Source organism: Lipophrys pholis (assembly GCF_963383615.2).
Source record: "Lipophrys pholis genome assembly, chromosome: 10".
In the NCBI taxonomy this organism is placed as follows: domain Eukaryota; kingdom Metazoa; phylum Chordata; class Actinopteri; order Blenniiformes; family Blenniidae; genus Lipophrys; species Lipophrys pholis.
The window spans coordinates 16,336,385-16,359,781 of record NC_137640.1 but is presented as its reverse complement, the minus strand read 5'-3'; the positions used below and the strand labels follow the sequence as shown (position 1 = coordinate 16,359,781).

General features: G+C 40.3%; 3 protein-coding genes across 4 annotated transcripts; all 3 read right to left on the bottom strand.

Moving 5' to 3' along the window:
- Positions 1–918: 918 nt before the first annotated feature.
- Positions 919–8,962, bottom strand: clcc1 (chloride channel CLIC-like 1). 2 transcript variants are annotated; one of them, XM_080474203.1, is made up of 10 exons: positions 8,543–8,962; positions 8,364–8,453; positions 6,301–6,411; positions 5,905–6,126; positions 5,399–5,539; positions 4,646–4,745; positions 3,997–4,094; positions 3,264–3,410; positions 2,576–3,163; positions 919–1,908 (listed from the first exon to the last, which is right to left on the bottom strand). In XM_080474203.1, exons 1-10 carry the CDS (start codon positions 8,672–8,674, stop codon positions 1,819–1,821), a joined length of 1,719 nt encoding a protein of 572 aa, XP_080330329.1. In that variant the 5' UTR covers positions 8,675–8,962; the 3' UTR covers positions 919–1,818. The 2 variants fall into 2 exon arrangements, with proteins under 2 accessions (XP_080330329.1, XP_080330330.1); XM_080474204.1 differs by having other exon boundaries at positions 8,364–8,449; positions 8,539–8,813.
- A 2,024-nt stretch (positions 8,963–10,986) lies between these two features.
- Positions 10,987–18,099, bottom strand: ftsj3 (FtsJ RNA 2'-O-methyltransferase 3). The gene is made up of 21 exons (XM_080473136.1): positions 17,883–18,099; positions 17,641–17,746; positions 17,392–17,438; positions 17,208–17,287; positions 16,975–17,074; positions 16,450–16,644; positions 15,844–15,959; positions 15,621–15,725; positions 15,312–15,412; positions 15,032–15,118; positions 14,798–14,947; positions 14,447–14,582; positions 14,122–14,315; positions 13,475–13,589; positions 13,271–13,352; positions 12,957–13,104; positions 12,625–12,719; positions 12,339–12,441; positions 11,974–12,157; positions 11,752–11,846; positions 10,987–11,662 (listed from the first exon to the last, which is right to left on the bottom strand). Exons 1-21 carry the CDS (start codon positions 17,947–17,949, stop codon positions 11,383–11,385), a joined length of 2,586 nt encoding a protein of 861 aa, XP_080329262.1. The 5' UTR covers positions 17,950–18,099; the 3' UTR covers positions 10,987–11,382.
- Positions 18,100–19,401: 1,302 nt separating this feature from the next.
- plaat1 (phospholipase A and acyltransferase 1) lies at positions 19,402–23,016 on the bottom strand (the record flags this gene model as incomplete). Its single annotated transcript, XM_080472837.1, has 4 exons — positions 19,402–19,503; positions 20,333–20,601; positions 22,551–22,689; positions 22,990–23,016. The coding sequence occupies 4 exons, from the start codon at positions 23,014–23,016 to the stop codon at positions 19,402–19,404; spliced, it is 537 nt and encodes a 178-aa protein (XP_080328963.1).
- Between the last annotated feature and the right edge of the window lie 381 nt (positions 23,017–23,397).

The window sequence follows — 23,397 nt, the reverse complement described above, 5'->3', positions numbered from 1 at the left end:
TGGCAGAAAACCTTCTGCAGCTCAACTCGACTGAGAACGAAGTTTATCAATCCTGAAGCCAAGGGACACTTGGAAATGTACAAGTATCATCAGGGAATACACCTGAACAAGTCAGGAACACATTTTTGACTCAGAGCTTGGTTTTATTTAACAAAATTACAAGTTGTCAAAACAAGCCCTTAACATCTAAAGATTATCGGCTGATGAATATAGTCTGTTCATTTCTCTCTCAGGTTAATACTGAGATTTTCGATGCTCTTATTTCCAGTTGTATTGACTTCGGCAATGTCCTACTTTGTGGTTTCACCCCAAAAAATTGTTACACCTTCAATTACATAACCAAGAATTCAGCTGCATTCTTTTTAATCTAAGGCTCTTTCCACATATATTGGTAAAAGTATAAATGAATTAATTTCATATGGTAATCAAGACAGGTTGATTATTTATTGGGACTTCCCTCTCTCACACGAACTGGGGAGTACAGGTATGTATATCTCATTAGTCCTGAAAGTAGCGACCTGATGACGGTCTAATCTGCCAAGTGGGATCATATTTAGTACACCACAACCCTGAGCTGGACAAAGCAGTATAGAGAAAGGTTGCATCTTCACTTTTTAATTCCATTTCTATTCCTTTATCAAGGTTGTTCGCGTGCTATTGTTTCAATAGCTCTCTTGACTCATCCTATTGTGTGCATTAGAGGCTGTGAAAATTATGCAAAATAAGCTGTCTAAATGTCAGTGGCAATTCTTTTGTGACAAGTGGCCAAGTTTCAGATGAATGCTGTTATTGCTATGGCAGAAAATGCATGTGTGCATACACAATAATCTAGGGGACATCAAGCTTGGATTATGAATGACACTGTTCGCCGGAGGCCAGAAGGCCTTTTAAATCACCCTCTATAAAAACACAGACATTAAGTTTCAGGTTATTCTTTATTGGAAAAAGCGATTTCTTGGTTCACAATAGGGAGCAACACAAAATAATATTCATATTACAATCTTAGATTTTTAAAATGAGACCAACAAAAGTTTCTCTCATATAAAGAAAGTGGGATCTGCTACAAACAAGTTGTTAAAACAAGTTTAACGTTTCAAAAACAACATCCATGCTTGTCCACAGACTGATGAGTGTAGATGCTCAGTTTCAGCTGTGTAACCTTGTGCTGGGCTGTGCAACAGAAGTGGAAAGGAGGTAGATTACATTTCCTCTATCGCCTTGAAACACATGCATACATGAACCTTAAAGAAAAGGCAACATTATGCAGCAATACTGTTTATTGTATACTGTATATGAAAAAAACTTTAGAAAAAGGTGAAGTTTGTTGCTTTTTTAAAAATCCTGCAGGAATATGATATGTTGCGCGTGTCTGCAGCTGTGGGTAATTTGCCATTCTTCATTGTAAACAAGCGATAATGTGACGCTTTAAGCCTCTTGGCCCTTCTGCTCATGATTACCATTTATAAAAGTATTTCATACCATAAATTCAAATTTATCTGGACAAATAATAAAAAGAAACTATAAGACCAGAGTGGGAGAAGAATCTTGTTTTAAAACATGTCCTGATACAGCTTTTATTTTGGCTGTTGTGTGTAGGAATGAAAAGAGATTTACTCGAGAGCAGCCACATTCAGCCAACTGCACTGTTTGGAGGTGGTCATATAAAAAAATTCTTAAAACAATTACTTTCAAATAATGTCTGTAAATCTTTAGGTCCGGTACACAAACAACAGTCACCATCATGGTGCACAGAAGAAGTCCACAATCCTCAAGGACCGATGACACTAATATTGCCGAATTCACCAATGTAAACATCGTCTACTCCGCTGAAGCCGAATGCATCACCTGAACAGGAACAACAGTTTCAACAGGCGCCACTAAGATGGGGGACGTCTCGTTTCCCAGGTCCTGAGGGGATTTAATAACAAATATATCAGAAAATTTTTTTTACATTCACACACAAATTCATATCATAGGTCAGGTTTTGGCTGTGACCACATTTTTATTATTAAATCATTTAAAGCAAATGTCGCAAAGCTTTTAGCCCAAAGGTGTCCAACAACAACAAAAAACTGACAACAGAAAGGTCCATTTTTCACATAATTAGCTTAAAACCATTTAACTCACGCTTATTTCAGGTTCACTATGCATAATCTAAAAAGGCTGTTCATTTTCAACAATAGAATAGAAAAGAACATAATAGAATAGACCTTTTTGGAAATGTACCTTTGGGCTGTGTGAAGACACCAGAGAACAGGGAGGGGGAAAAACATGAATGTACATGGAGAACATGGAGACTCCAAACAGAAAGTCCCTCAGAACCAAACCAGGAAAATCTGTGTTGTTAAATACGAATGCAAACCTCGACACCTCTAAGTGATCCCGAGGCTTCACTTGTGTCCAGGAACTTTTTAATTAAAGAATATAAATCTTCAAGTTCGTCAATATATCTGCCACATCCGAACAGTAAAATAATGAAAGTGTTTAAGTGCTAAAGCCTCACATTGCCCAATCTTAGTCGAGATGTGAAACAGGAATGAGTAAAGTAGTTTGAAGAAGTATAAAAGAAGCTTACCTGAACATCAACATGCGACGGCAGTTTCTCTGCTGGCTGTGATCCGCCCCCTGCACCGTCTCTTCTGTGTTCAGCTTTAGAAAGTTTCTCATTTTCTTCTAATGGCATTTCCTTTGACGTGGATGAATCTGACTCAGCAGGTTTAGTTTTTCTCCGAGTTGCATTTTCAGCAACTGAAGCCTCCTGCTGGTTTTTAGTATCTAATGCACTATAGAGATCCTGCTCCACCTCTGGATTCTCCTCATGATGAACGGCGTCAGTCTCATCCTCACTCAACTGAGGGTCAGCAGGTCGTAGCGTCTTCACACGAACGTTGGGCGGCTCCTTGTTGGGCCTCCTCTGATGGACGTGATTCCTGTGTGATCTGGCATCGGCAGCTCCGTACCCTGGAGCAGGTTGTGGCGGAGTTGGAGGTTCTTCTGCTATAGGAGGTACGTCTCCTCTTGCAAACTCATTTTGGTCCTCAATCCTCAGAGGATGAGGCCGTGGCTGATCCAGCTCTGGAAGAGGAGGATCCCTTCGAGGACGGCGCAGAGGTGCCATGATGCCATACTGGAAGGCCGACTGCACGCTTCCATACATGCACACCTGTGGGAAAGACAGAAAAAAACCTCACACCAGTACAGAGAGCCACTGCCTAGTTTTCAAAAAAATAATAATAATTGTGATGGTCAGTTAAGGTCTTTACCACAATGGAGAAAATGATGGTGAAAAGGACGGGAATCTGCAGGGTAATGGGCAGGTCTTTGAGGAGTGCTCGCAGAAACTCACTGATGCCCTGGCCAAAGTGCTTCATTGGCTCAGTGATGAAGGATGTGATGGTAACGGTCAAGGCCTAAACACAGAGACATGTTCAGATACTTGGTAGAAAGCTTGGAGAAAATAAAGTCGCCACAAAAATCTTAACTGTTTTGTCCACTGAAGTCACAATTTTTTTTTTCCTATTTCATGTTTCCCAGCTCTGTTGAATGATGATTTTACATGCCCACACACATTTCAATTAATCAAATTCAACTTATTTGAATACTGTTTTCTTCTTTTTAGATTGTAGCCAAGGTGTTTTTAAACTGGGTGGCCCAGAGGTGGAGACGTTAGGATTTAAATTTTTTACCAGAGCTCGAATTTTCCTAGTGCAATTTTGAACTTGGGGGTATCCGAGTAAAGTCTACATATGTCCTCTCTGTGCATGAAGGGGTTTTCTTCAGATACTCCAATTTCCTCCTCCTTCAAAAACAAAACATTTCAGGTTCATTTGTGTCTCTGTTGTAGAGAAAGTGTGCGTTGTTGTCTGTCTCTGCTCTGTGATGGACTGATGACCGGTCAGATAAAGATGGATGGCTGGCCCACACACATGGCAATACATCAAGTGAATCCACGACATTAGTCTGAGCATCAGTTGACAGTGCAGCACGGAGACCTACCTTGGTTGGGGGTACCAGCAGAATTGGGTTGATATAAAGGACTTCATAATACACTTTACAAGGGTCATCCTGAAGAGTTAATGTGCTTCTGAACAACTCTGAATGGGAACAGAAACAAATGATCAGCCGGAGCAAAATAATAGATTAAATACTTGGTGAAACCTCCGACAAGCAGTTAAACACAAAACAGATGCGACATTTGATCAATATGCAATATTTGGTGTGCCTTTCACGGACTGTCAGGACGAAAAGTAGGTAGGAGCCGACAACAGCAGTTTTGACAATGATTTATTAAACAAAGTTGAAGAAAGCATAATTTTCCAACAATAATCCCACATGCCTTTTAATCACAAATCAAGTCATAATGTTTGCCACTGCCCCACAGACATTCATTCTCACAGATATTCAAGATGGATGTCTTGTGAACGGCTACACCTCAAAGCTTCATATTAAATTGCAATTAATGTTAAAAAAAACTAAAACAAATCTACAACATGGCTCCAGCTGGACCAGTTTGTTATACAGAGGGTCATTTCTCTGCAGATTAGTGTTCACTTAATTGGTGCGCTGTTAGAAATTGCATACATACATATATAACTAAATAAATAAATAATTAAGCGCATTCATTTTGTGGGTACCATTCTCTTACCTTTCAAACTGTCACTCCAGTCAATTTTTTTCAGTCCGGTGCATTTTTCATTGAAACTGTCCATCTTCACAATATTGCTTTGGTGCTCAGCAAAGGCAATCTAAAAATTTAAAGATTGAAATTCAAGTATATTAACAAAAAAAAAAAAACACAACCGTAGTGGTCTAACGCACTAATTTAATGACAGCTTAACTAAAGATGTTTTCACCATCTGTTAGTACAGACCAGGCAGCCCAGTTGGTGCACAGCAAAATTCAAGTCTATATAGTTTGTTTCCTCTGTGGCCACACCTATTTTTTCAGTCCTGTGCTAAAGGCCACGCCATCTGGCAAAGCGTTGTGTTTCCATGACTCTTGGCTCTTGACTCTCAGTAGTTCCTCTGTGCAGCTCGTCAAACGCCTTATTTTTCGCCGTCACTTTAACTTTAATTAAAAGCATCAAACAGATAAATTTATTTAGGCTTTTGTGCAGTACTTTTGCACGGAGGAATTGAAGCTCCTTTCTAGGACACGTTTACTAAAGACAGTGACAACCTCTATGAGGTTTTTCAGTCTTTATGAAGTCGTCAGACAAAATTCTGATGAGGCATTGACTGCTGGTTTGGCTCCAGTTTGGTGCCAACTGGCGCTGCTCTGACACCACCTCTTTACAACAGTCTAAGAACAACTGTTCAACAACCAGAGTATGAGTGTTATGTTCATAGCGGTGTAAAAACACCATAAAGGTGGTCGAAGCAAAAGAGATCGTTCTCACCTTGTACAGATAGAACCAGTTCCATATGATACTGATAAAGAAGAACACCGCGAACATTCGACTGAACTGCACGAACCAAGAGACTGTGGACCACATCTGAGTGCACATGATGGCCACCATTATCAGCACACACAGCCCAATCTGCATCAATGGAAAAAAAAAATACAGTTAAACAAGTAACAGATAGAAAATCTCTAAGGCAAATTTCAAAGTTGAAGTAAGTCTCATGGAAGACAGCATTCTTACATACAAAACTAATTTTATTGACAAAAATGTTTTGTTTTGCTAAAAAAATAACAATTCTTTGCACCATATTATGAGTTTAGAAGTAAGATTATTGTCTCAGTTTAGTTGTCCTTTCCGTTGAACACACAAGTGTCATAGTAAATAAATTCCCAAAAGATCTGGGCTGAGCCTGTGGAATGACATACAAACACTGTGAGTTTGTTTCCTCAGAGAACACAACAAACGTATATTATGGACTTTATATAAGGAACTACACGTACTTTTAGTACAGTGTCTAGCTCCACACCAAAGGTGTCCTCAAAACGCCACTTCCAGGCAATGTAGTCATGTGGCTTCAGGTCAACCAGGATCTGGCTGATTGCATGGTCCAGAGCTCCTGTTCTCCAGCGGTCCTCACCCTCCAGAACAGTCTGAATCTCTGTTATGGCTTGTTTGGAGAGTTTGATTTTGGCATCATAAAAAACATCAGTGGACTCACTGGGCTGCAGAGACAAACCGACAGCACACACACATTTTGTTCATAATGATGTTTACTCCATTCACTACAATATTGGTGAACTATAACAAATATGGCACAATCATTTATAATGAACTTGGGTGAAATTTTCAATCAGAGAGTTCATTAATTCAAACAAAATAAGAAAATGACCACATACCATACCGACTCTTTCTATTTCTTTAAGTAGTCTGCTGATGAATCTCTTAAATACTGGATTGCAGCTGGACTGCTGAGAGAAATGTGAGATGGTCTTTTTTTGGTCTTCAACCTGTATAGAAACAAAGCACAATATATTTGACACCTGAATGACTGAATTCATTCTCTTTTCAAAAAAGAAAATCAAATCTTCCTGAAAGAAATTCAGCAGGGCAGAGTCTCGTGTTTAAGAACACATGAACTTCTAACATGTCCTCATTCAGGCCCAAACTAAACGTGAGCAGATATTTGTGCAATCATTTCGAGGTACTAAACGTTTTGGTGAGCTCCATATGACCGGAGTTGTATTTGCATGTCAACCATTTTTACCACGTTGAAACCACACATATTTCTCACATGACTGTAAAATGTCTTCATTTCAACATGCATGCATGCATGAAATGCTAATTTCAAATGCTAAAAAATGCTGTACAAAATTTCTTCATTCAGTTATTGTTGGGTTTAGACTAGGTTCAGTTTCCAATCCCAACAGAGAATTAAAAAAACAAAAAAACGTTCATATATTCAACTCTTTTTCCTTAAGTAAATTCCCAGATTAAAAATATCTTAAAATTGAAACCAATTTCAAAATGACATATAATTTATTTTATGAATGGTAAACATATTTGTTTGAAAAAAGGTTTTTGTGTGTGCCGTTGAAAGAACACTCTTGAGGTACTTCACATCAATGAAAATGAGGCTTGAAATTCTATTTACAGTAACAGGACAACTACAATTATAGGACTATCAATTACACATAAACATTTCATAAAGTACTTCCAACCACTTTGCATTAGAAAATAAACCTCCAAAATAATTGGATTAATTGTTAATATGTCCCTCCCCCCCAAAAAATAAGCAAAAAGTGTTGTCTGCAGCGAATAACTCAGTCAAAATGCAATGTTTAATAAAAAGCAAATTACAGGAGTGCTGCTTGGGTGTCAAAAAAAAGTGTTCCTCTGGTGCTCTTCAGTTTAGGGATCTCTTAGAACTGATAGTTCTGTTTTCTCTCGGACAGGTCCTTAGACTTAATAATTATTATATGAATGTATATATTATGTATGGTTTTTTTTTGTCTGTTGGGTTGATGATGTTGGATTGTGTGGTGCAGTCTGCCATAATAGTGACGTTTTTCTGTCATTAGCAGGTCATGCTGATCATGTGATCACCCACCTGCTCACACTGAGCACCTGTTACTAATTACTCACTGAGTTATCAGAGAGCAGAGTTGACTAAAGGCCTCTTCATACTCCATAAGAACAAGACGAAAGTTCGGCAGTGCGGGGTCCTGCCGAACAAAATGACGTCATTTCGCTCTTGACTATCAGTCATATTTTAATCATATTTAGCTCGTAACATCGCTACTGTACGAGCGCCGCAGCTCGTTAAAATGTCGGAGTGCAGGTTTTTACATGATGCACCTGAACGCACGAACAGCTGTCAGCTCCTGTAGTTAATACCGGTGTTCCATATTAACGGTGACTATTTTAACTGGTGACCGAGGTAATATACTTTGAAACTTTATTGTGAACGCGCTTAACAGGCGTTCGCCAGGACAGCTATGAGCCTCCGTTGAGTTTTCAACATCTGCTGTTGCTAGCAGTAACAACTGACGCTAAAGGAGCTCGGTCACCAGTTAAAATGGTCACCTGTTAAAATGGAACACCGGACCAACAACTCTCTCTTTTATTACTGAAAAAGTTAAGAGAAGTGTCTTTCTGAAAGCACTGGAGGCGAGAAATAAACTGTGCAGTTGAAAAGTTTAAATGCCGCTTCACAGACTTGTGGCTGCTGCGAGGGCGCGTAGCCTGCGAGTTCGGCAGCTTCTTATCGGAGTATGAACAGGCTGACGTCACTGTATTTAACAAAAGTAATTTCCACACTTCGGATCAAACTGGGAAAAATCTAACTGCGCTGTAAGTGGCAGTGGACTGAAATGAGTTTCATGTCGATGTTTAAAGTAACTGTGAAAGGAGATATAATGGATTTATTTGTCCTGTCTTCCAACACCACCATGTTGCTCACCCGCTTCTGTAGCGCCGCCACTTGCTCTTTGAGGTCCGCGTCCTCGGTGTACTCTCTTCTTTTGGTGCCAACGTTGTCATAGTTTGCTGGCTGTGACGGAAACACACAAATGAACACGGGTACTGGGTCACGACAACGTGTTTACAGGTCAACCACAGATTGTAAACAATGACACTCGCCTGGGTGGGCTTCCTCATGGTTTTGGTACTTGCGTCGTAGTTGACCATATCGTAGGGGTCCAGCCACTCGTCGACCCCCTGCTGACCCAGGACAGGCAGCAAGAGGCTAAAAGTCAGAAGGATGAGCAGCATCCTGAACACGATATTTCATGCGTTTTCGAGAAACAAGCGACGATACACTGAAGTGCAGCGAAAGTGAAAGTCCGGGAGGAAACCCAGTTATCTTCGTGGTTCCGGTGCGAAACTAACAAAATCATCTACACTCGCATACTCCGGCACATATAGGATACGACCACAAATTTACCATGAGTTGTTTATTAAAAAACAAAGTCACTAATTCTACTGTCGGAAACCACCACTCACGCAGGAATATCAGATTTACGGCACGTTTCCTATTTGTCCATTACGCCAGAAACGCCCGCCCTACTTCAACTGTGATTGGTTTATCGGAATTGTAACCAATCAAAAAGCAAAATACTGAACTGCCCAATGTGGGACAGGGACAATGTACCGTGTACCTGCAATTTCCATGGACTTATGGGAAATGTATTTCCTTTTAAAAATTACTTTTACAATTCGTATAATTTCTTAATTTCAAAACGTATTTAAAATATTTAATATAATGACCCCTGATTGCTTCTGTCTGAAAACCTTCATTTACATTGTGTTGTTTTTAACAATTAGTATTTAGTAATAGTTTTGTTGTCGTAATAAAATAAATTTGCAACAAAGTAGCAGTGACACAATACAAAGAACCATAAATATTAGCAACATATATGGTGGTGAGAAAGAAAAGTGGTCATATTGTGCATTATACACACCTCACAGCGAGAGGCCACGGGTTCAAATACTCACTGAGCCTTTCTGTGTGGACTTTGCATGTTCTCCCTGTGTGTGGGTTTCTTCTGGATAGTCCGGTTTCCTCCAACAGTCCAAAAACATGCATATGACCATAAATTTACTCTAGGCGTGAATGTGACTATGGATTTCTCCTTTGTGTCCTGTGATGAACTGATGACGTGTCCAGAGTTTACCCTAACCCTGGCCCATACTGAGCTGGGATTGCCTCCAGCGCCCCACGACCCTGAACACGATAGTTGTATGGAAGATGGATGGATGGTATTTTGTCTCTGATAAATTGCAATTTCCTGTGGGAGACTTCGAGAGTGTAGTTGAGTCCATCAGGAATCCTTTCAGTCTTTGGCTGTGTTTGTTAGTAATTCAGGTACTGCTATCCAACAGGTGCTTCACAGAGGAAATACCTTTTCTCAACCAGTTACTGTAAGGAGTTGGGTGAAATGAGGCTCGTAGATACTTACAGTATATTGTGTGTGCTCACTTTTACAAGAACAGGAAGTTATTTTGGTTATCTCCATTAGAAAAAGTGTTTTTTTGCTGCGGAGGGTAAGGTCAGTGCTGATGCTTTCTGCTTTGTCCCATCATTTAGTCATATTCTGCTTGTCAATCTTCATAATTATAAGAAAGGATGTTTTATTGTAGAGATTATATAAACAAAAATGAACCGCAACAGCTTCATGTTTCTTTCTTGGTTTCTTCTTGCCAGAGCATGTATTCTCCTCTCAAGGGTATTAATTTGGGCATAGGGAGCCACAGTAAAACATTCAGACCGCTATCTCCACCATATCACCCTTGTGCAGACATTCATTTTAACATAGTGTTCAGATCTTCCATTCTTCTCACCTCATTGTTTGCAACTCCATTAATTATCAAATATAATTATATTTTCTTTATGCATTTCCTAGCTAGGGATTGCCTCACTAGATCTTGTTCCAGTACATGCTAATTTCTTTTCTTCCTGCCCGATAGCTCCATCCTCTGCATCATACAACTATCATGTCTCCTACAGACCTGACCAATTCATCTAAAGTCTAAACGATGCAACATGAGCTGTCCCAATGTACTCCTTAAATCTCTTACCTGTAGCTTCACCTTCCTTCTAAAAGTCCCTTTGCTTAAGCAAATGAACCCAAGTACTAAAACTTGAAAAGTGAGTGAACACTTGAAATTGAATTCCATCAAAACTCAAGAGTTTGCTTTTGAGATAAAGTTGTGTCAAATGCCAAGAAAAGTACAGAGAAACAGTTCGTCAGGTTCCCTACAAGGACATAAGCAGCAGTGAGCCCATGATTTTGGAGATGTAGACTTGGAGCACGACATTCCCAAAACCGATCATTTCTAAGTATAAGCCTGGTTATATGACTTTATGTTTTACAAAGTTCTCACTGTATCATCAGAAAGGCTTAGGGTAACAAACTGTCTCAGTGCAAGTACGATAATTTCACCAGTGCATCAGAGTATCTAAAGTCTCTCACACCTGAAGTACCAGGTACCCCATTAGTGACGCTGTTTCAATAAGTTAACTAATACAATGTCATTCCAGTGATAGAGCCGTCTAAGTTGTTAAACAAAATACAAAACATCAATTCGTTTCCCAAGCATTTATTAAAAAGAAAAGATACTTGATATTTACATGATTAAACAAAGACCTTGGTTGAATTTCATTTATAGATTGAATGTAAATGATCTATTTTTGCAAAACTGCAGGGGAATTTTCTCTATCTTCAGAAACATAAAAACCAAACATCAACATCATGACAACCCTCAGAACATCAGACACTCTGCACAATTTTGCTCAACTTCAGCCACGGTGGCTGAAAACAGAGAAATTGTGTCAAAGACTAACGTATCTTTGTCCGAGAAAATGAGCTCAAAATGAATCATCTCAGTTCATCAAGAGCCATAAAAGCCTCGTCTGCAACACAAGGCCAGGAAGGTCAATATTTAGACAGTAAAGCAGGACTGTGAAAATGTTTTCAAATTTATTTTCCTTTTCGCCCTTTGCCACCCTTCATCCCTCCTTTGCCACCCTTCATCCCTCCTTTGCCACCCTTAGATTGTCTTCCTTTCCCCTTGCCGCCTTTATTAGCACGTTGCTCTTTCTTCTGCATCCCTCGCATGTCCTTCTTCATGCGGCCGTCCACGACTTTGAAGACTCCCTTGACCCCAGCAGGCCGCCTTACATTCTTTCCACCTCCCTTTTTGGTCACAACATATGTGACTTCTCTTTTTTCTTTACCCAAGCCTGCTTTCTTGTAAATGCTGAGTGAATAGAAAAAGAACAACAAAGATATTTAGTCTTTTCGGCCAGACTCGTCTTTTAAGTGCAGTTTTAATTCTATACAACATACCTCTTCAGCTGGGCCATCTTCTCCCTCTCAGAAATGTCCACTGTGTTGACAACTGCCTCTGCTTTCTTCTTGGCTTGATCCATCTTCTTAAGCATCTAAAGATAAATACGGTGTGGCCAACCATCAGTTTGATAACAGCGCAATGTAACAACAGTAGCCTCATGCTATGGCACAGAAATCCCCCCCCCCCCCCCCCCCCCCCCATTATATTTTAGCCTTTACCTTTCTCTTCTTTCTGGCCTTGGCCTCAGCAACTCGTTTGATGGGCCGAGCATCGATCTCTTTCCATTTTTGTTTGTATTCCTCCACCATCTCTTTAGTGACAGGCACGGGCTTGTTTCGGTGTTTACGTTCATCGTTAAGGAACCATTCAGGCACCTCCCACGGCTCATCAGAGCTGGCAAACCTGCAGTTGGGCACAGTCAGCCTTCTGTGTAGGTACGCACTTGCACTGTGTCCTTCACATGCAATCAAGACTGTTGTTGATACGTTATTTAAGGAGGTTACAAAAAGCCCAGCGGCGAAAATGAACTGGCAGCATTAGTCTTTGTACCAACGGGTTATCTATCAGACTGTCATACACAAACCTGTGAAAGGAGCTGTCCACCAGGTTTCGTGCTCTTTTCTTGGAGGTTGCAATCATTGTTCCCAACGCCAAGCCCTCTGCATCCAGAATCCTTGCTTTTTTACCTGCAGCGTACCCAGTTAAACACCCAATAAGGCTGCAGCACTACCAAGTTCTCAAATTCAATGGACGAATAACATTTAGCCGGTTGAAATGTTTCTGACATTTAAGCTTTGATGCCAAAAAGATCACAACTCCTGGACGCTCAAAGTAAGTTTGCATGCAATATACATTTTTCTCATACTAACTTGTGCTTTCAACTGGAACAACCTGGAAGTCGTCATTCTCAGCCTCTTCTGATACCAAACCGACCCCCTTCGCCGTCTTCATTCTGGTAATGTCTCTGGAAAATAGGACCACATTAATCTATCGCTGTTTCATGTTCATTTAGGGCACCGATTTGAACAATGATGTCAATTAAAAAGCAAATAGACTGATAACTGTACATATGTATGAAAAATTAAAACATTTCTTTCAGTGGTAGATGATTGAATAAGCCAAAACCTTGATATATTTTAATTTGAATAGTAATATATAACTGGAAACATAATTAAATATAATGAAACTGTTGAGGCTTTACTTTTCATCGTCGCTGCTGTCATCAGAGTCGCTGTCACTTCCTTCTACAGCTTTCTGGGACGGTCCCGCCTTTTCTTCCTCTAATGGGGCAACAGCTTTTTCCTCCTCCACCAACGCCGAAGCCTCCTCCTCAGCTTTTCTCTTTTTGCCTTTTCATAGAAGCCACCGAAGGTTATTATTTTCACATTGCGGGATTTCAAACAAGGGTCGTTTATAAAGCAAAGCAGTTCAATCTGCGGACTTTTAAGTTCTGAAAATTTATTTGAAAAGTACTTTGTATGAACATTTGAGAGTGAAAGAGAAAGGCGCAATTACCTGACTTTTTGCTCTGAAGCAACTCAGTCTGTTTCAGCTCATTCTCTGCATCTCCTTCCAAGTCAATCTCAGAAAAGATGTCCTGCGGGGCGACAGAATGGCAGGCGTCACATTAGGAGGTACAAACCACAAAGAAGAGATGATGTAGGGATGGAAGCAGGATAGACAATATGAAGACGAGCGCTCAAACACTCATTGACAAACCTTACTGAACCACAGATTGGTCTCTCGCTCCTTCTTCTCATCTTTTCCCTCGAGTTCCACCAGCAAGCCACTGTCCTGCCCTTCATCATCCTCCTCTGCCTCAGCAAACTTGACTCTAGAAACAAGTCGCAATAAAAAAGCGGCATGACTCTTTCGTGGGGTTTTTACATTGTTTCAAAGCAACGAATTGACTTTCTTCAGGCTGAAATGTTTTGAATCCCCAAAAGAAAGTTGTCTGGTTGAAGTTTACACCATTGGGAATTAGGCAGTGGCTGCTTTTATATCAAACAGACATGTGGAACCATTTGGAAAGACCCCTGTGAATCATGTTCTAACATTTTTACTTTCAATAGAGAAACTTAACATTTTCATCATCTCCAGATTAAGAAAAAAAAGAACTCTCCTGACATGTGAGGATATGTCACATTTTGTGTGAATACCGAAGCCATCGTTGTTATTGTCGGTCTTTTATAACAAAATCAGGATCCTGTGTTTCCTTACATATTCATACTAATAAACAAAAAAACCTGGAGACATAGGTCTGTTAGAACAGCTGACAACCCAAGGGTCACTGAGCTTCTCTCCAGTCACGCCAATATCACAGATCAAGATTTTTGGGGGGGATTTTGGGCTGAATCACCACTTACTTTTTCTTTGGTACTATTTTGCTCAGTTCTTTTTCTCTCTGCTCCACCTCGCCCAAGTCGTCCTCGTCTAAATCAGAGGCCAGGGACATTTTATCTGCTTCATCATCCTCTTCGTCCGAAATATGAAGGTCATCATCTTCATCCACCAGAGTGTCCGCTACCTTCATGTCTCCTTTGGATAAATCAGTCAATACCTGATGAGCAGAGCAAAGGAAATGTCAGACTTGCATGAACCGTGATTCTCTGTGTTAATTAGAACAATTAAGGCCAACAAGAGTTACGAAGTTTGCCTTTTCCCTTTCAGTGAGGTCCGTCACGCCCTCACCTTTTGCTTCTTGACGGTGTACAGAGAAAATAAAGATGCATCTTCAGTGTTTGCGATTGAGACCCCGGGCAGGTCCATCTTCAGCTCTACTCTCTCTCTCTGCTTCCTCTGCTCTTTAAGAAGCTTCCTCTTCTTCCTGGACAACCATGACAGAGACGGTCTTTAAATGATTGTTTCAAATTGCTCTACTGCTAAGAAATGTAAAGACTCTGGAAAATACAATACACATTGAACCGACTGTACAAATTCAAGCAAAACAGTTGGCGAAAATACACTGTTGTCAAAGAACAAGTAGCCAATAGCCAAACAAAGTAGAAGTGAAGTAGTAAAGTAAAATGGTGTTTGTTGTACCGTTTGAGCTCAGCCATCTCTGTAGCTTTCAGTTCAGCCAGTTTTTTCTCCACTTCCTCTTCTTCTTTCTCCTCATCTTCAGAATCCTCTTTCCCCCTTTTCTTATCTGACTCGTCCTCTGAAACCCCTGCTTCTTCATCCGAAGATAAGCTTAAGAAAAGAGTGGGGGGGAGTGTGGGGGGTTACTCTATGATACGATTTTAGTTTTGGGACTGTTGTAAGAAGGGATTTTACTTGATTTCCGGGTCAAGTTGTTTGGCTTCCTCTTTCAATTTCTTAGACAGGTATCTTCTCAATTTGGTCCTCCAATTTAGCAGAAGCCTAAAAAAGTGAGGGGAAAAAAAACATACATAAAGACATAAATACTGCAAATTGTAAAACTGAAGATGAGGCATCACATTACACATTCAGCACCTTCTCAAAGTCTTATGCATTCAGTGCGTAACATAAATTACAAAAAAAAACAATAGTTATAATACTTGTAGCTAAACATGTCAAGTGACAGATGGTTTACCGCAGCTCCTTGCGTCCCAGGACTTTGATGTCACGACAACACTCCTTTATTTCATCACTGGTACCCGGGTGAGACTCCAGGTCCGAATTATCGAAGGTAATCTAAACGCCAGGGACAGAGCAAAAAACACCACTGGAATTTTCTCTTCCTCAGAGACATCTATCCGATGTAATGTCCTACACACTACTGTGGACTGTAATGTCCAGACATCAGGCCGACGACACCTTGAATATCAGGCAACTTTCATTTAAAAACAGTAAATCACAAAGAAGTAAGAGTTCATCTCTCTATGTAGAAGAGAAATCTCACCGCACTGGCTTTTGCAAGGAAATCAACAGGGTTTTCGGCCTTTAGAAAAGCCGTCACTGCAAAACTGTGGTAGAGCGTCAGATCGCCGTCTGTGTAGCCCTCCGCCTGGAACACAAGAAGAATCGTTTGGCCAAAAATCTAAAAAGCAACTCAGTCAAACCCTCGATGCAAACACAGTAATATGTTCGCGAGAGACATATCGCATCAGCAATATAAAACATGCCTTTGGCTTCTTGACAGGGATCAGCTCCTTCACAGTTTTGGCCTGCACATCCACTTCTTTGAATGCATGTTTCGGATCAAAGAATTTACTGTCAATTTTGTCCGGGGCAACAAATCCTGAAAGAAGAAAAACAACAATTTAGAAGTGGTCTTAAATATATTTGAAATGTATTTAAAAGTAAGCTTCATAGGAATTTATGTGATTTGAAATATTTCAGTATTCATTAGCACGTCACTGTTATTTTACTACATTTGCAGCGCACTTGTTCTACAATGATGCCTGGCAACACTATACTACACTACACTACTCAAAAAGCAACATTGTAGTTACTTGATAGCTTGTCCACCATTAACTAGTAAGTTAAGTACCAACAAAAAAACTTTTTCATTTTAGATTTGGCAAAAAATCAACATCGCCAGCAAACAATAAAGGCAGGGGAAAGTGTAGATTAATGTGACTGCATATTAACTTACACAAGTACGGGTGATCGGGGACATCTTGAACTTTTTATGCAAAGTCAGCTCATAGAAATCCCAGCATTTGTTTCTTTTACCTTATCTATAAGTAATTTGTAAGCAATTGTAACAGTTCACTTTTGTCACTGACCCTGACAGATGACAAAGATCTCAGCAGACTCATTCCTGGACGCCTGTGGCTTGGTAGCTTGCACTTTCTTGAAGAACTGCTGGAAGATCCAGAGCAGTGGCTGGTAGTCTTTAGAGCGGAAAACTTTGGTGACAAAAGTTCCACCTTTGTTCAGAAACTCAACGGCTAACTTCAGAGCCATGAGGGTCAGATGAGCTGCATAAGAGAGAAATGTACACATTAACACATTAATTTTAAACAGTGTACATGCACATCAAAAATGAACAGGCACTAAACAAAATTCCATGAATTAATACTTAGAGGGGGGGGGGGGGGGGGGGGGGGGATTGCCCATTTCCAAGAAGAAAGTGAGAGAATTTATCCTATGATGCATTCTTACTTTTTTACTCAAGTAATAATTGAATCACATTTGAAAGTCAAGTATGTAAAAACTGAGCTTGTGTTTTAGACAGTGTTAACTGAAGGCCTAGGAGAAAATCCAGTAAGTAAAACAGTGTGTCAAATTTCCTGCAAGTGCTGCTTCACCTTGTGAGAAAGCATCGTGTTGCCAGTTTGCTCCCACGTTCGGGGCGCCATCATTTAGCACGACATCAACTTTCCAGGTTTGAAGTTCTTTCTTGAGAGCCTGCAGATGGACAGATAATATTCAGCTGAACATCAGTACACACTTGTGAACTTTGCTTAAATGTTGTGCTCTTGAGTCTAGCTTTGCACGGCAGCAGGCTTGATATCCCATTTGTGAATAGCAACTTCCTCACCTGTCTGCATTTGTCAGTAGTGATGTCTTCCTGCAGTGCCACCACATTGGGGATGGGTTTAATGGGGACAAGATCAACACCTGAGAAAAATAATAATGATTTTAATAATATGTTTACACTAGATATAAGGTTTAGAGTACATTTAATTTAAGATATCTTGACGTGTGCATGACAGTATACTCACCAATGATAAGACTCGACACAGGCATGAACTTAGATGCCACCTGCAACCTAGAAAAATAATCCATCACTGCATTTGAATCGTAGAAGTGTAACATATATATGTATATCAAGCAAATAATACAATTCAGAATGACAATCTAGATTCGGCACTTTCTGGTTTTTGAAACTATTCTAATTGTAATACCAAAACATTACGCAGTAGTCGTTGATCTAATGTCTGAGTTGGTGTGAGCATGAGCAGGCTGCTTACCATCCACCGGGAGCAGCGCACAGGTCGACCAGAGCCCTGGCCTTCTGCAAAAACTGGAACTTACGATTGAGCTGAATGAGTTTGAAGGAGGACCGAGAGCGATAACCTGAACGATACCAAAACAAGAAAACAGTATGAGACTAGCGACACGAGACAATCTCCTCTGATATGTGCCGGTGTTCAACGAAGGTGAGGTAAACTCTGGTATCAAACCCAGCGCCCCACAGCTCGGGGATCGTTACCTGTTTCTTTGGCCAGGTGGTAGAATTTATCCTTCCTGGATTTTCCTGTTTTGAGTTTCTTCCCCATGTTTGGCGCTCTGGTTTTAAATTACACTGAAACGCAGATTTAAACTACTGTATTGTGGGAAAACTTAAAGCCCGAAGACGTTCACCAAAACAACACGTGCAGCCTTTTTCTTCTTCTTCTGCTTTTGCTGTTGCTTCTTCTTCTTCTTCTTACATTTAATGGAGCTTGCCTATGAGCACAATGTGAATTACTGCCCCCTCCTGGACTGGAGGGTATAGCGCAGTGGCGATTATTAGGGTCTGACAGAGGTGGAAAGAATACAAAATTATTCTCCTCACGTACAATTACTTCGAAAACATTTTAATCAAGTACAAGTAAAATGACCAGTCTAAACATTTACTCAAGTAAAAGTATAAAGTAGGGCAGGCAAAATGTACTCAGAGTAAAAGTTACTTAGTTGTTTTTTTGACAGCAGGAGAATGATGTTTCCTGAGGAGTGCAATGAATATAATGGGGTATAAATCTCGAAGTAGTTGTTCTTAATAAAAGGAACAGCTTTACAAATTAAATTGCAATGGCAGTGAATCTGTAAATCTATAACTTAAAATGGTCACAGGTGTTGTGACATACTGTACCTACCTCCTTGCCTACATACATACAAACTGAAAATAAGTAAGTACATGCAATCAAAAACATAACATTGTGTTGTGTCTTCAGTCACTGTGAAGTTGGAAGCGGTGGGTGACGAGGAAGTTGTCTGTCACCAGCACCAGTGCACTCTGCACAATGAGAATGACTCTCTCCGGGCTGAGAAGGAGACCTTCAACACAGACAATGAGTCCCTCTGCGCTGACAATGAGATCCTCCAGGATGAGAATAATACCGTCAACACTGACAAGGAGGCCCTCCGGAGACCCTCGGAAGCTTGAGCCAGGAACTTAGTGGAATCAGGACAAAAGTTAAACTGGGATTGGATCTGGGCAAATACTACCAGTTCCTCAGAAAATCTAAATCATCAGTACATATATTTGCCATTTTGCCATAAAGCATATTTAACACCAATAATTAGACAGCAGATTGGGATTGGTCCAAGACCCATTTTGCTCTTTCCTGGAACCATTGGCTCATTTATACGTGTGGTATGGGAATGTCCAGGAGCTTTTGATTTGTGGGAGACAGTTATTAGTACTCTGACAGAACTAACAGGGCTACAGTTACCAATGGACCGAGCTGTACATCTTCTAAATGAGGACTCTCACATTCCTGACAAGGACAAGAAGCATTAAATTTAGCTGTCCATGCCGAACCGTAGCAAAGAAGGTTGTTGTCCAGTCCTGGAATTCCCCGAATGACATGTCAAGCACTCACTGGCTTTGGAGCTGTATACAAAGTTGTATGAACAAACGACACCATTTTTTTGAACCATTCATTAATTACTTGTTTTATTAATTGACTGATCACAGCCGCATGAATGTTTGGGGGGAAACAGTCCTCAGTGAAGAATTACAGCTGTCAGAAAGGCCTGTTTCTGGATCGTGTGTTGATCAGTCCCAGGACAGAGAAGGCGCTGGCTGCTGCCGTCACCAAACTGATGGCCCCAATGGCCCTGGTAGCCTGTGGACAGAAGGTAAACAGGCGTGGACTGAAGATTACCATACAAGAACATCAGCGGTCAGAGAAACAGAATTCATGTGGATTTGACTATTTTACACACTGTTGATTAAAACATCAAAGATTGAGTATATTTTCTCATGGAGCTCATTAACTCAGACTTATCAGCAGATAAAATAGTACCTGCTGATACCAGTGTGGATTGTCTTTTTCTAGATATTTTGTCGATATTGTTTTGTTGTTATTTGTTTTTCCGTATGACTTTAAAGCCAGGTTACTGATAGCATCTATTTTCATTTTATTTTATTCAATCCTACTAGACCTGGTCCAGTCGATCCTTTTCTTGTTTTTCGCAGTGCTTGCACAACCCAAATATATACATTTCTGCAGGAATTGTATTGAAAACAAGCTCTGGTCACAAAAACAAGTGGTCAAATCTGCACAAATAATCCAACTAGTCAAACCTTATGCATGCAGATTGTTGTATTTGGCTGTATTTATCTGTGTCTTGATTTGACAAACTAAACTAGATTGAAGCCCCTCAAGCTAGAGATAGTTAATTAGATTTTGTCACGCAACGTTTTAAAGAAAAAACATAATTGTTAAGCCAAAATTTAATGTGATATGAAGACAAGTAAAACATTTTGGATTTGTTTTGGAATTTTGGATTTGTCTTACTGTAATGCAATATGTGATCATAAAAACTTTAGATTTTTGCTTCTGTTCCAAAGCGTAAAGCTGTGACAGTGAAGCCTTCAGTTGTTGTGATATCTAAAGGCAGCTATGTTGCACTGATGGCGTCACAAAAATGAAGCAAAACAAACATAGAGACCTGCTCGGACACCCCCTCCCCATAGCGCAAGAGGGTAACGAAGTGCTCGCAGTTGCTCCCCAGCAGGTCATAGGACACCTCCTGGCCGATGAGGACTTGTGCTCGCTGGATGATTTCGCAGACGGGCAGGGGCGTGTGGTTGTGGTCGTACTTGTTGTTGACGCGGTAGGAGTCGCTTCCCACCACCTCCTTCAGCAGCTGCATGCGCACCACTGCTTTCCTGCTGAAAACAGACTTGACGCTGGACATGGCAGCCGCCTGGCTCTCATCTGGGGAAACAGAGGAGAGCTTCAGCTGCCCGTGTTTCATTTAATGTGAATGGACAGGGGGACAAGATGAGATCCAATCTAAGGATCAGAAACTTTACCTTTTGTGGTTTTAGATGCACAAGAACACAACAGATAAGAAGTTCAAACAAAACAAAAAAACCTAAAGACATTTTGGGCCTTGATCACAAACATAAGCCAAAATGTTTATATTGTTTAAATGAAGTATTAAACAAAGACACAAAAGTGTGTTTGTCATTTCAAAACGGCTGATCGCTGGTTTTTAATCACAGAAAATAAAAGCCTGGAATCAATGTTATTGAGATCTAATCTGAAGATGTGATCAACAAAACAAGAAAAATGTTTTTCTTTCACATCAGAGTGTGATGGAAATGTGAAATTATATCTCAGTGTCAAAAGTGTCCAATTCTGTGGCTCACACAGCACTCAACTGAGATCCCCCCCCTCCCCTGCGTCTGTGTGTCAAAACATGCCCTTTCCTGTTGCCAGAAGGTGGCGCTATGTCTGTGAATGGATACTGACATAAAGATTTGATCAAGGGAGGTCTTTGATCAAACATGTAAGCGTTTGGGCCCATTGCAGCAGAGTTACACATCACTTCCAGTTTCATAGCGAACAATCTGATATTCAGGGGGCTGCCATGGCCACGCCCTTTGACTTTTGTGGAGAATTTCGATACCATTTTCATCGGGAAGGACTGTTGTATATACAGGCCAAATTCTAGGTCTCCTGGATTGACCCTGTAGGAGGAGTTCAACACGAGAATTGCACAATTAACAGCAAATATCGGACTTCCTGTTGGGTTTAGAGTGTAGGTGCCATGACGTTGTTGTGTGTCCTGATGTGTTTCATATCCCTACCAATCTCAAGGATGATATCTTTAAGTCTGAGGCCATGGTATGTGTGCATATAAACTTCGTCTTGCCAATAGATGGTGCTATGACTGTGAATAGACATTGGTATCTGGATGTGTTCAGGCCAGCACTGTAATGACAGTGAAGTTTGAGGCAGATCGCAGCATGTAAAGCAGAGTTACACATCACTTCCTGTTTCATGGCGAACCATCAGATATTCAGTGGAGTGCCAAGGCCCCGCCCTTTAAGATTATAGTTACATCTTTCTGTGTTTTCATCAGGGAGGCCTGTTGTATATACTGGCCAGATTTCAGGCTTCGAGGACTTACCCTCTGGAAGGATTGTGTTTCACATGTTTCACGCATAATGCAAAATGGTGGACTTCCTGTTGGGTTAATGGTGTGGGTGTCAGGACATTTAAAAAAAAAACAAAAAACTGTATTTTTAAGCTGTCTAAGAAGAAATCCAAGTGTTTTTTATGCTGTTGAGAAAACTACCCATTACAGCATTACACACACACCCCTCCCTAACATTTTCCCCATGAGCATTGTGGAGTAACTTTGCATATTTACTTGGTGAACAACAATATTATAGCTTATTTTAGTTCTGTGCCTCAGTCTGACTAGAGGTCAAACCTGCCGGGCTGCGCTGCTGTTCCAAGTCCTGCATCTCAGGTTGAAAATGATGCTGTCAACATTTTCCTTTTCATGGTTTGGCCCAAAGCCTGTTATTAATATTTCATGAGGACACCCTTGACTGAGATGAGTGTTTTTTTTTGTTTTTTTTAAAGACTTAATATGTGACCTTCAATAAAGAAGTTTTATCTGCAGATCCAACCGTGAACCTTAATCTGTATTTGAATGGGGTAAGCAGAATTTTCATTTACATCTTGCTTTGATTATAATGATGTAAGAAATAAAAATAACACGCTTGAAAAACAGAGTTACAAAGTGCTTTACATTACCTATATTGTTATATTGCACACAGCCTATTCTAGTATTCTGGGTGTCTAACAAAGACGTCATTTCCTATGTTAAGTCTGTTAAATGAAACACTTGATTGAAGGCTGTTACTCACCAACAGGAGTCAAATTGATGATGTAACCATCTCCCAGGTAAAGGGCCCAGTGCTGATAGGCAGGCCTAAAGATCTCAATGAGGTCACCAGGCTGAGGGTCACCCGGGGGGTCAGGAAGGTCAGGGTCATTAGAGGCCATCTACACAGACAGTTGTGTATTCCGTTTCAAAAAGATGTTGGGATTTTGTCTCTGATACATGACCCAATAGACATTTGATTCATAGATGGAATTGCTTAGAGGATGCTTAATTTACTCTTCAAAAATAAAATATTTTCAAGATGTTGCTGGATTTATGCAAGATTTTAAAAAAGTAATAATGATAATCAAAGTCAGTCACTTTTACAAATTACTACTTCCTGTTTTGTCACACTCCTTTATTCTTGCCTCATCTAAACAAATAACAATTAAAGTCTTACAAACAGCACTTCAGTAACTTACAGTAGAGTTTTGTTGTTGTTTATCCATCCCACATCATGCTTCCACAAATTCTAAACAGAAAAAAAGAAAGGATGTTTTTATTAAAGCTTTTATACCACCGACAACTCGGGGACCAGCTTCATAGAATAATCAATGTATTACTTACTCCACATTATAAATCCAACTTCAAAAAAAAAAATTACATTCCCAGAGAAAGAGATTGCTAGATGGAATGCTACAAATGTAAAGGTCATCCACACACACACACACACACACACACACACACACACACACACACACACACACACACACACACACACACACACACACACACACACACACACACACACACACACACACACACGCACACACACACGCACACACACAATACACACAGGCTCACACAGACAATACACACATGAGCTCTTG